The 13,161-nt window shown below is 43.7% G+C and overlaps 1 protein-coding gene across 1 annotated transcript in view; it reads left to right on the forward strand.

The window, feature by feature from the left end:
• The window catches only part of MTR (5-methyltetrahydrofolate-homocysteine methyltransferase), a 90,215-nt gene that overhangs the window by 2,821 nt on the left and 74,233 nt on the right, over positions 1–13,161 (forward strand). Inside the window, exons 2-6 of the mRNA XM_025039066.1 lie at positions 2,830–3,044; positions 6,988–7,077; positions 8,361–8,430; positions 10,184–10,276; positions 11,822–11,928. Coding sequence (XP_024894834.1) covers positions 2,835–3,044; positions 6,988–7,077; positions 8,361–8,430; positions 10,184–10,276; positions 11,822–11,928 — 570 coding nt within the window. The 5' untranslated portion in view covers positions 2,830–2,834. The remainder of the gene's footprint in view (positions 1–2,829; positions 3,045–6,987; positions 7,078–8,360; positions 8,431–10,183; positions 10,277–11,821; positions 11,929–13,161) is intronic.

The following is a 13,161-nucleotide window of genomic DNA, read 5'->3' on the forward strand; positions in this document are numbered from 1 at the left end:
AGTAATAAGGTTATTTTAAACGTGTATTTTACTTTTCCTAATTTTATGATATGGGTTTGTCATATATTGTAATATTTGGTGGGCCAAGTAACTTTCTACTTCTTCAAAGTTAATTTAGCTCTTTCTGGACTTTTAGCCTTTCACATAAATTATAAAATACACTTGTCAAATTTCTCATAAAAATCAAATGTTCTATTTTGAGTTTTAATAAAACCTTTGATCTCTTAACCACATCTCAGAATTTGTATGTGTTTGGGCAGGGTGTTTTGTGGTAAATAGTGAACTGTCTTAAAGTCTGAAAACAGCTTATATTTCTGGATTGAAAAGTGAATACAGTAGGGGCCCCATGGAAAAATGCTTAGACTTCTTTATGAAAATGGGAGGAATAGAGCCACACTCAGCTGTCAGATTTGCAGTGAGTTGAGAGATGCCATACCAATACTGGTGAGGTTGCCAGGGATGGGAAAAGATGTGGCATCTCTTATGTTTTGTAGATTTCTCCTTCCAGTCCTCATTAAACATGTGGGCTTGCTAGTGGAGGAGATCAAGGACAAAGATGTGTAAATGATACACTATTGCTTGACCGTTTTGCTGATGACAGGACTTATTTTGTAGAAAAGGTTGCATTTTTTTTTCTAGGAGGTTTGGATACTTTTTAAAATTAAATTCAAACGTATGATGTACTCCCCCCACATTCATACCCTGTGCTCCATCAGTCTGTGTTGCTACTGAGGCTGCCTTCCGGAAGCCTACCCGGAGTAATTCGGTCAAACAGCTCTGTAGCCGCCATGTAGCCCTGTTCTTGTTTTGTGTACCTCAGACTCTGGACGGTAAGACAGGGTAGGTTTGTGGATTTGTACCCAATTCCAGCTTGTAGAGATTCATACATTTCTGCTTTCGGTTTCAGATGACCTCTTATTTTCTGTCATCTTCTTTTGCCATTTCCATTGAGAAACTATTTATTGAACACTTAGGTTGCCAGGTGCGGTCCTCGGTGTTGCTAGGGATGGAGATGAGTTGGTCTGGACAGTCATTTCCTCCAAGGAGACCAAGGGACGTAGAGCCAGCGCCACATGACTCAAGCTTCGCTCCTCTCAGGCACACAGAAGGGAATGTTTAAGTAACTTGTGTTGACTTCGGTAGGCAGTAGGGAGTTGTCGAAGATGTTTGAGCAGAAGAAGCAACTGATTTCAAACTGATTAATCTGGTGGTGGTACCTAGGATAGACCAGAAGACGGGGTGACCAGGTAGTGGTGAGGTGGTGATCTCTCACCTCTGTAGGACACTCGATTGTTTATAAACATCTTCATCTCTGTGATCTCATTTAACCTTAAAAACAACTCTATGAGGTAGGTAGAGCAGGCATTTTTATCCTTAGTGTTCATGGCTGTAAACTGAAACTCTCAGAATTTGTGATGGCCGGAATGTGTAGTGAGGGCTTGAAGATGGGATTGGCGATGTGGGTAGAGGGAGGACCAGTGTGGATGCCATTTTGGAGGCCACATCTTATAGGGCTTGGGATATGACTAGATGTTGGTTATCAGGGAGAATAGGAGTCAGATAATACTGAGGTTTTCAGGTCAGGCTTCTGGGAAGGGTGATGCCATTCATAGAAATAGGGAGATCAGGCAGGGGATAGAGCAAGTTTGGTTTTGAATATTAGGTTGATGGGCAGGTAGATGTACTAGGTGGTGATATCAGGTGTCCGACGGTTTGAAATCTGAGTCTAAGGTTGGAGCACAGTATTTTGATAATTAGAAGGTCATGGCGATTTTAGAGAATAATTTCAGTAGAGTGGTGGAGGAGGAAGCCGCGTCAAGGTAAGGGATCGGGGTGGGGGGGTTTGGGGTAGAACTCAGCAGAGGTGAGGTGAGCGGTGGGAGGAAGCGGGGTGGCGGTGATCAAATGCTCTTCCTTAGGTGCAGAGACAAGGAAAACAGTGAGCCGAGTTGCAAGAGGATTTTGAGGTACAGGGGGTAAATTTGAGGAGCTCCCAATAGTCGACTCCTTTGTACAGGCTTAGGTAAAGTCACCCGTCAAGTGGAAAGGATGGGAAGGACCGGTGCTAAGAGAAAGCAGAGGTTGGGGACGTGGACGTGGCAGATGTGGAGGCCCACCAAGGGAAGGTAAAGAACAGGCTCCACTTCAGGAATTGTCTGTGACTCCAAGCAGTGTGGTTTCGTGGCTTTCCAGTCGTTCTTGGAAACCAGGAGATAGGATGGAAGGAGGGGCTTTTCAGGGCTGGAAGTTAGGAGAGGTCAAGGACATGGGGAGCATTGAGAAGTTCCAGGGTGCTAGCCAGTTATTATTTCAAAGATGGAGCAGAGATGAGTAAAACCCTGTGTATAGGCTGTTCGTTCCGGCAGTAGGTGGGGGAGACTGCCAAAGTTCTTAATTTAAGAGGAGTTTGGAATGATTGTTGGTTTTCAGTTACCCGCGTTAACTCTCCCTGCAAAGGGAGCCTGCGCACAGAACTAACAGAGAGGCTGCGGGAGGACCTGCTGACAGCCCGGCCCGCCTCGTATGGCTGGGCTCATCGCTGCGTTTTCCTCACCTCTGGATCGGGGAATTACAGCCTGCTTTCATTTCGGTTTGGTGCTTCACCGGTGATTCATGCTCTGTACAATCGTTTATTGCATTATGCCTTGTTATAACTTATGAAAACGTTTTTGGTCAGCGTTTTTCTAATGTTGTAGAGCTAAGAGTTTGGCTTTTATGAGCCTTATTTACTCCCTATTGTGAGTCTTTATAATTTATTCTAAACTCCCTCTCCGCACACTTCTTTTTCCTCTTTCGTTTTTTAAAGTCAATTTTTTACTGTCTTTAAAGCAGGCATGAAGAAAACCCTGCAGGACGAGATCAAAGCCATTCTCCAGGAGAGGATCATGGTGCTGGACGGAGGGATGGGGACCATGATCCAGCAGCACAGGCTGAGTGAAGATGACTTCCGAGGTCAAGAGTTTAAAGACCACCCCAGGCCACTGAAAGGCAACAATGACATCCTGAGTATAACTCGACCTGACGTCATTTACCAGATCCATAAGGTAAGGTGTCCCCAGGTGCATATGTTCTCACGCTGCTGTTCTGCACGCCATTTCATGGACTGAGGGCAGAATGCGATGCCCAGTGCTCTGAGGACACAGTAGAAGGTGATTTGTTCAGAAAGCTGGCGTTGGACACCAAGTAAACGTCATCTCCTGCGTTGAGCATTCGGGGTAAGGAGATGAGGATGATAGGTTTTCTGCCTTCGAGGTCTTTAAACTCCAGTGAAAAACCACAAAATTCTGGATGAAGTAGGATTTTCACATACACTTTGTTACGTAAGTCACCACAACAGCCTTGATGAAACAAAACGAAAGGTAGTCATTGTTCTCATTTCGTAGACTGGGAAACTCAGGATCACAGAGGTTAAATAACTTGTCTGACGGGACTAGATTACTGACCTGAAGTCCCGTGTTCTTCGGTTTTTCTGTCTCCAATAAAAATGGCTAGCCACCATGAAGAGATCAGAAGCAAGTAACTGGATATTGCTAGACTCTTAAAATTTAAAAATAAACAGAACTAAATTATTTTAGAGGCAATCATAGGAATTTCATAGAATCGTGACTAGAAGAGATAATAAGGCACTTTAATCTGTTTCCCTGATCAGGATTTAATTAGAAGGACAAAACCTATTTACCGGTTAAGTGAGAAAGTTTCGTTTTCTGGAGAAGGGTATTGTTATAGGTGTTTCAGATTCGTCTTAAGGAAAAAAAAAATTACCTAGACAAATCACCAGGTGATTAAGGGAATCATTGAGTGTGGAGGGGATCGTGGTACTGGGTGGCCAAGACTCTTCCACATCAGATGCAGAATGGGTTTTTTTTGAAGAGAAACTAAGGCTGCCTTTCCTTTGGTTATGATGGGAATTGCAGGTGCCGGAAGATTTAAAATTGGTCTTTGAAGAGATTTGGTTCTGCAGAAAGAATGGTAACTCAGTTTTTCTGCTCGGCCTTGAGACTGTGTAATCAAATCTCATAAAACTCCAGCGTATTGAGATTGGGAATATGTCATCGTGGTGTGAATTGTTTGGGGTCGTTACAAAAATCAGCCATTATAATGCAGTTGGTGAGTCACATGACCACTGTGTTATGGGCTTTGTCACTGTCACTCACGTGGGTTATCACTAGAGTGTAAGTTCCCGAGGGCAGGAATTTAGGGCCGTTTTTCACTCCTGAATTGCGACTGCTTAGAACAGCATCTGGCACACAGTGCTTGTTCTGGCCTGGGTGTTAGATAGGCGTCTAGACAGAACAACAAGGTTCTGATGAAGCGAAAATGACTGCAAATACAATAAGGTGGACTTGGCGCCTGGCTGTCTCATTCCTGGGAGGCTGTTGACTAGTCGGAGGCTTGGAATGTACGGAGCATACCGTGTTCATGGACGGAGAAGGGAAAAAGACCATGTTATTGTCACACGTAGTTATTTCTCTTGGAATTGGTGACTGTAGATTAGATCCTCTGATATTTTTATGGATTGTCTAAGTAGTATTTGTAGTGTAAGTGACTGACATTAAACTTTTGATGCAGTGGCATCTGTCTCAAAGACATCCACATCAAATAAACACATTGGCAGGTATATGACACAGCTTCTATCTAAACAACTAGGAAAGGAACCAGGTCACTCCCACCCATGAAGTTCCCCTTTTAGAAAGCCCTAGGTACCTAGCTAACTGACCGCTTGAGTGACCCTGCTTTTCCCTTTCTACACCCTAATTTCCTCTTTGATGTTTTAAATTTTACCGATAGAGAGTGAGCCTGCCAAACCCTGGGCACCCTACCCTAGGCCTCAGTAAAGCAGAGCTCCAGGTTCACGGGCGCTCACTCGCTCACCTGTACCCTTTCCCCCACCTGCCTGGCTGCGTGGCCCCCGGAGTGCCTGTACCACTTAGGACCTGTGGGTAATAAATCTTGTTTTTTAAAAAGTTCCCTGACGGTTGTTGCTGAGGTGCATCTGGAAGTCATAACAACTGCCAGGGCTGGTCCAGCCCCAGCCCTGGCTCCGGTCTGGGCTCCCCACAGACGAAGAGCCCCGGGGGAGTGCCCAGGCGTCCCTAGCCGGGCACTATCAAGAGGCTGAGCCCACATGAAACAATATTTGAAACAACTAATGGCCGCTAGAAGTGCTGTCATTAATGTCCTTTAATTTTGACAACTTTCTTCATCAGAAAACTGAGGAGCCAAGAAATTAAGTAGCTTGCCCCAGGTGACACATATTTTAAATCGGTGAGAATAGGATTGGAATTGAGGAATGTCCTGTCCAGAGCCCATGAGTGGATTACTGAGCCGGGAAAGAAGATGAAAGAGAGGGTGATGAGCTAGAGGAAACACCTTTTAAACTTTGAATCTATGGGAATTTAGAAATATTTGTTCTCTAACTATAAGGACAGTATGCAGTCACTTAAAAACAATAAGTCTAGCTGGATAATACAGAAAAGCATAAAATTAAAAACCACTTGTATCAGTACCAAGCGATAACTGCCATTCACATATTTTAATTTATGTTTCAATCCAGTTTTCTGTAATTGGATTTTAAAAATTAAATTGGGATTATATTACTTCATACTACTCTGTAATTTGCATTTTTAAGTTATATACCATGAACACTTAATGTTCTGAAACTTGGTTTTAATAACTTTCTAATAATCTATTTTGTGTATTTCTCATCCATTATTTAACTGATCTTACTCCTAGGCATTAAGGAATTTTTCTTGCTTTTTTCGAAAAATCAAATTTTAAGTAATGTTTTCTCACAAAACAAAACCCATAGATAAGAATAAGTTCCCTTTAATACTACTCCAAAGTTCTATTTTCTCCCCAGAGATAACCATTATGTTAGTTGATGTGTCTTTCCAGATGATTTTGTTACTCATTATGTACATGTATGGATGTGTGTGTATACATAACACATACATCTGTAGAAAACTCACAGTGCTGTTTGAATATGTGTATATGTGAATGGTGTCATGCTTTACATATCAATTGATTTTATTTTTCTACTCAGCGATACTTTGGAGATCTTTCCATGTTAGTATATGTTGATATACACAACCTTTTTTTAGCTGCCACGTAACGTGATAAAATGGAAATATTATCGTTTATTTAGCTGTTTCCTTACTGGTGGGTTTTTAGGGTGTTCGTGACATAAATGCGTAAATCTATATTATCGTTTATTTAGCTGTTTCCATGCATATATTATTGTTTATTTAGCTGTTTCCTTACTGGTAGGTTTTTAGGGTGTTCGTGACATAAATGCGTAAATCTCGGTTTTCGTTGCTGCCCTCTTCGAACAGCGCAGTTGGGTTCACTGGCTATCGGAACAGCTAGGGGGCCGAGAGAGTCCATCCAGAGTGCTCATCAGGTTGAGTTGAGTTGGTGTTCAAAGAGAGAGACAAGAGTTTTCAAACAGGAAGAACAGGAGGATCGTGGGTCCTCAGAGTCCCAGCGCAGGCGTGTTTTAGAGGGATTAGGAGACGTGGGCAGAAACGGTTGTCAGGATTGAGATCTAGAGATGACGCTGGTCTCAGTGGGGGTCAGATTGTCCTCAAGCAGGGGGAGGTGAGGGAGTGGAACTAATTTTTGTTGTGTGCCCATCCTGTGCCATACGTTTGATGTGTTACCTGTATCATCACACAGCCACCCTGTGAGGCAGACGTACAGTACTTTCAAATGAGGGCTCTGGAGCTCAGAGAGTGTAAGGAAGTCGACTTCATTCACAGAATTTAGTGTGTGAACTTTGAATTCAAGTTCTGGGTTTGTTTACACCATGTGCCTTTCTGTGAAACCCTTGCACCCTTTTGCACCTCTAGCCCCTAATGCAGTGCCGTGCAAGTATAAGTGGTCAGGTGGTCAGAAGGTGTTCGGTGATGATGAAGATGAAAAGGCGTGTGTGTTGCTGGGGGGGCGGGGCTTCTCAAACTCAGCACCGACGTTACTTTCTTGTTGCAGGATTACTTGCTGGCGGGGGCGGATATCATTGAAACCAACACTTTCAGCAGCACTAGCGTTGCCCAAGCTGACTATGGCCTGGAGCACTTGGTAAGAATTCCGTTTCTCCTCCTAGCGAAGATGTTCAGAGCACTTGCCATATTGGGTTTTTTTTTTCTTTTGATAGTAGCCATCTAGTGGGTGTGGGGAGGCAGATTTGGTTTATTTTTAATCGACACAATGCTTCTGTATTCAAATTTTGTAAATTATGTCGATGATGGACATACACGGTAGATGCCGAAGTCCCCATTTCTGTGTGGGATTTTTCCAGACACTCGCCCCTGTTTTCATGCAGGTAGCCCCGAGTGCTCTGACACTAATTTCTCTCATGATGTTGGGGCTTTATGAGATCATGTGCTTTTTGGCTCATCAAAGAAAAATGAATGTGTATTTGAGGGTAGGAGCTGGCAAACATTTTCTGTAAAGGGCCAGGTAGTAAATATTTTGGGCCTTGTTGGCTACATGCAGACTCTGTTGCAACCACTCAACTCTGTCATTGTAGCAGAAAAGCAGCCACAGAAAATGTGTAAACGATGGGCTTGACTGTGTTCCAGTAAAACTTTATTTACAAAATAGGCATCAGGCCAGAATTGCCCTGGGAGCCATAGCTGGATAACTCCTATTTTAGGATAATCTGGTGTGATGACTAGATATGAGGGTCCAAGGCACAGAGGCTCTTAGAATCAGATGGGGTCTTGATGATCTCAAGTCTGAGACCTGACCTAGCCCGCGGAAGGGCTGTAGGGAGCCTCGAGCCTCATTAAATTGTAGGCAGTACTTGGTGTGTTTGTGCATACTTGCTTTTATTTCCTCGTGAGTGGGTTTATGGACTTTCACCAAGTATTAAGAGGTTAATAATCTGCAAAGAGTTCGGAGCCATTGCTTACAACCACTGTTTGGTGAAGGCAGTCAGGGCCGGGAGAAGCCGCTATGGGGACTGCCTGGGCCGGCAGGGGCGGAGCTGTTTCTAGAACCCAGGCCGCCTTCTCCGAAGCCTGCACTTTTTCCACGACTACGTTTTTTTCGGATTCTCAGAATATTTAACTATTTCAGCGTATTCTCTGACGTGCCAGATGTCTGGAGAGTGCCCTTTTGCCACCTGGCTCACGGGTTTGGGGAAGAACCTAAAGGCAGTTCTCACAGACTCGCCTTTTCTGGTGCCTTCAGGGCCTGGGCAGCCAACAGGCCTTCTTGGCCAAGGCTCTACTCAGTCCTCAGATTAATCCTCTGTGCATTTCCTTACTGAATAAAACTGGGCTTTAGAAGGTCGTGACCTTCTTGTTTAACGTGCGGAAGAAAAGGAGGACGAGCTAACGTTTGCAGTTATGTGTTAGGCTTACCAGATGAACAAGAGCTCCGCGGGAGTGGCCAGGAGAGCAGCCGAGGAGATAACTCTCCAGACAGGTAAGGGGCATTTCTCTCTCTCTTACGTAGGTCATTCCTCTGACGGTCTCAGCTGTCTGCTGTCCACGCTTTCCTTTCATGACAGTCGGCCTCCTAGCCACCTGGTGGGCCCCGCGTTGTGCTCGTTTCTTGGTTGCTTCCCTGCGATTTCATAGTCGGGCATTCAGTGTCTCTCTGAATTCACTGTCCCTGCGGGCCTTGGGCTCAGGGTTTATTCTGCGTTTACTCTGCGGGGGATTTTATCCTAACTTTGTAGCTGAGACCATGGCTTCCTTGTATATTTACAGCTAAAATGATTTTCTCCCTTTGGAAGCATACCATCAGGTTGTTATGGCAATAGCTGACTGTTTTGATCATTTTGGTTATCATTAAGATATTTTGATCTGATACCTGTAAAGTGATGCTCCTCCCTGTACTTGACTTACCTGGCTAAAGAGGTATTGTCTTTGGAGCATTTTCCACTTTATCCCACTGGTGTCCTTGAAGGCTCTGTGTAGAACGCAAAAGAGTGTGGCATTAGATTCAGTTTTACAGGAACTTGGAAAGTGGCTCCTGGCTGGCTGCCACAACAGCACTTGGGTACCAGCTGGTTGGGAGGCTTGGAGGGAGAGAAAGGAATGGAAGTACATGGAGCCCCTTAAGATTTGGAAATGTGAAATTATTGCCAAGAGGAAAGATGCAAAGAAAATCGTCAGGAAGTTGGACACAGCATACTCATGAAGACTGAGCGATTTATAGGAGCTCCGTTTCTGAGAGGGAATGTTTACTTGCATGGGGCCGTGCAGACTTAGTAACTTAGTAATGCCCAACAGGGGCACAGGTCAGAGGATGTCAGCCAGCGTAAGCAGGGAAAGATAAAGGCATTTTTGTTATTCCTCATTATTGGTCAGCTTTGGAGAAGATAAGGAATATTTGGAGCTGTAACCTTTTCACAGGCTTGGTAATCGACCAGTTGGTAGTCTTCAGCAGTTAAGTTGTAATGTGTAACCAGGATACTGAGTGGCTGGAATCACCAGAGGGGATAGCGGTGTGGCCCCGGCTTCTGCCAGCATCTGTACATGAGCACGATTTCTCAGGCTCTTTTAGAAGCACCGAGGTTCTTGCTTGGAGCAAAGGTTATTAAAGAATGATCAAAAGAGTTATTAAAGTAAGATTTAATCTGCTTCATACTTTAATTTCAGGCTGTGTAACTGTTAAGACTGATGTACTCTTTCTCCCCAGTAAAGGGCCTGTGATACAGCAGTGGAAGGCATTTCCAGTCAAGTGCTGCTATGAGGCGCTTTTGCAGAATCTGTGTTAAGTTCAGGACCTTCAAGAATAGGGAGAGAGAGTTTGGCCAAACATAGCTATGGTGGTAGAAAAGGATTACTTACTGAAAGGCTTTGAAGGCAGATACATAAGAATCCAAGAGTTTTTTCCATTGGCTTGGTGATAACATATGCACATTCTCTATATTTCATAATTTCTCTAGTGGGATCTGAGACAGCCTCCATGATCAAACACGTATTTGCCCTAAAATCTTGAACTGTCCCATTAAGCAGGATAAAGACTGTAAATAGCCTCTTGTTAGTTTAGGAGAGGTCAAGTTTTGTTGTCAAATGAATTAAAAAAATTGGGGCTTTTGCGCTTTTTGAATTTCAGAGTTTTGGTCAAAGAATTATAGACCTGTATCATAGAGAAATCTTATACCTTATTGATTCACAACAAAAACGTTCAGCTATTCACAAATTTCATACGTTTTTATTTCCCAAAGGAATTAAGAGGTTTGTGGCAGGAGCCCTCGGTCCAACTAATAAGACACTCTCTGTGTCCCCGTCTGTGGAGAGACCAGATTACAGGAACATCAGTGAGTATCACATGTCAACATTGATCTTGGGCACGTGCTTTTGTGTATGGTCATCTCTACACCTGTAACCTGTCACCTCTGTGTCTGTACCTGTAACCCGTCGCTTCTGTGTCTCTCTACACCTGTAACCTGTCACCTCTGTGTCTCTACACCTGTAACCTGTCACTTCTGTGTCTACACCTGTAACCTGGGACCAACTGCAGGACCCCCTGGGTTACCGTGACCCAGCCCACATCAAAGGGCTTACCGCAGTCCCTGGAGTATAGTAGATAACTAAATAGTTAACTGCTGCTTATGTTATTAATATTGTTTTTCGAGCTTGCTTTCAAATGTACATGGTGTTTTGGTCGTGCTTCTTTATCAGCTTTGGAAATAAAACCAATCAAAATAAAGCCTCAAACTGAGAAGTTGAGAAATTAGACACTAGGCCTCGGTCTATCATAGAATAATCCACTAGACCCCTATTTTATCTATCAGAAAGTAGTCCAAACTACATAAACACACTTGCATTATAAACTATCATGTATAAACGTCTCACATTGAGATTTTATGAAAAATCTGGAAATGTAGTTCAGTTTCTTAAACATCAGATTTTATAAAAATGAACTGTGAGAGCTGAATAGCAGTGCTGCTCTGTATGGTAATGAACTTCGTGTAGATGACAAGTTCAGGCAAGTGTGGTTTGTAGGTTTTTGGTCACAGAACTTTCCATGCAGTGACCACACTTTGTCACCGGAGTTGCTCGTTCTGATGTTGTCTGTCATTGGTCCAGGCATGACAGCGAGGAGCTGACGCTTCCTTTTTCTGTGTTGTGTGGCATGAGACGCACCTATGCAGCAAGCACAGATCTGCTCTTGAGGCTTCTTGACTGAATATCTGAGCATTGTTGTTGTTGTTGTTGTTGTTGTTTTTTTGGTGGGGAAGTAAAACGACTCCTCATTTTCCCTCTCAGGTGGAAATAGACGACTGAAGATGTTTCTTCCAAAGTTTTCTCTGGGAGCGTGTGAGAGCTCCTCCCGGGGGGTGTCTGAACGCTGTGTGTGAGGCTGAAATTGCCCACCATGCGGGTTTCCTCTGAGACAGGGCAGGAGGCACATCCACAGGACCGCAGCCCTTTAGCACAGAGAGAGGCTGTGAGTGGAGCGGGAGGATCCAGATCAGCACGACGCGGTCGTGTGTCACGTCTCACGCTCGTCCCTTAGTGGATCGGTTGAAACCATCCCTGGCAAGGATGATCTGTTTCAGAGATCTTGGGAGCGAGCTGCAGGGCCGGGGACATCACACAGCTGCCCGTCCGCTCTGTCTCGGCTACATGGCGGAGGTGCAGGTGGCCCTGAGCTCAGGAGCCACCGTGTTCGGGTTACTGGTTTAACTTCCATTGCTGCTGAGCTGCCGTATTTGGTTTCTTACCTAGGTGGTGTTGTCCTTAAGTTACGCACTCTAAACCAGCAGTAAGTAGCTCACAGGTGCCAGGCCTGAAGTCAGCATGTCCTGGCCATTCAGAGGATGTTGACTCATGTCCTACGTTTGGTTTATTTTTTGCAGTATTTGATGAGCTCGTTGAAGCGTACGAAGAGCAGGCCAAGGGGCTTCTAGACGGTGGGGTCGATATCTTACTCATTGAAACTATTTTTGATACGGCCAATGCCAAGGTGAGTTAAGAGGGAAAAAAGGAACGGGGCCCGGGGTGGAGTGGAGGGTTGTGATGACTCCTCTGATGTAGTGAGGAGACAGTAATAGCCATTATCAAGGTTAAACGAGAGTTCTCTTTTCCATTTTAATCTTGACTATTTTTAACTTAGGCCAGTAGAATGAGAAAAACTTTAAAAGGTTATCCTTTTAACTTTTAAAAATGCTTTTTTTTAATTAGGAAAGTAGATGTTTTCATGTATAGCCACTATATATGCATCTGCGCATAGGTAATAAATATATACGCATGGTTCTAAATTCAGAAGAGACGTGCATTATGCAGTGAAAAGTGCTGTCCTGCCATCTCCTATTCCTAGGGGACAACACCGTTGCCAGGCTTGGGACGCCAATGGGGACTCTGTGCAGCATGCGTGTGCCTGAGTTTGTATTCCTTATATATGAACAAAGCTGTGCAAGTGTATGGAGAGGAAAGTAAATACCCTACACATATGTTTTTGCACAGTGTATCTAGAGGGTAAATTTCTACAGGTGAAATTGCTAAGCGTTTGTGCATTGTTCATTTTGATTTTCGGTGTCGAGTTGCCGTCCAGCCAGCAGGCGGGGCTGGTTTCACCACCTTCTCTAACAACTATTGTTACACTTTTTTATCTTTTCCGCTATGAGGGGTGAAAAATACGACCTCGCTGTAGTTTTCATTTGTATTTTTCTGACTATAAATGAAATTAAACATTTGTTTCTAGTTTTATAGCCATTTACATTTCCTTGAGTCCTGTGCCTTTTTTCTGTCGGATTTTTTTTTTCTTAATAGAGTTTTTCCCTAAGGAAGTCAGGCCCATGTTGATGACGAATAGCAAACATTGTCTCCGGTGTGTTGTGTGACTTTTGATTTTCTATGTGATGGTGACGGTGATGTAGTTGTGCTGTTTTTGTTTGTTCGTTTTAGTTTTTCATTGGTGTAAGATAATTATAATTTCGTATGGTTGGATTTACGGATTCTTGGTTGTTGATGGTGTTTTGCGCAGAGGGAATTATATTTGCAAGGGTAGTCCCCACCCCAAGATAAGGAGAATAATGGTCTCTTTTTACACCTAGTAGTTTCATCAAAACTTTAATTGTTTAAATCTTGTGGAAATAAGGCCAGAGTCAGAATTTTTGAAAGATTTTGTTTGTTTGTTTGTTTGTTTGTTTAACTAAAATACTTGTCATTCATGAAGAATTAGGGGCGTGACCTCCAG

The sequence above is a fragment of the Pteropus alecto genome, unplaced genomic scaffold (genome assembly GCF_000325575.1).
Source record: "Pteropus alecto unplaced genomic scaffold, ASM32557v1 scaffold189, whole genome shotgun sequence".
Classification (NCBI taxonomy): domain Eukaryota; kingdom Metazoa; phylum Chordata; class Mammalia; order Chiroptera; family Pteropodidae; genus Pteropus; species Pteropus alecto.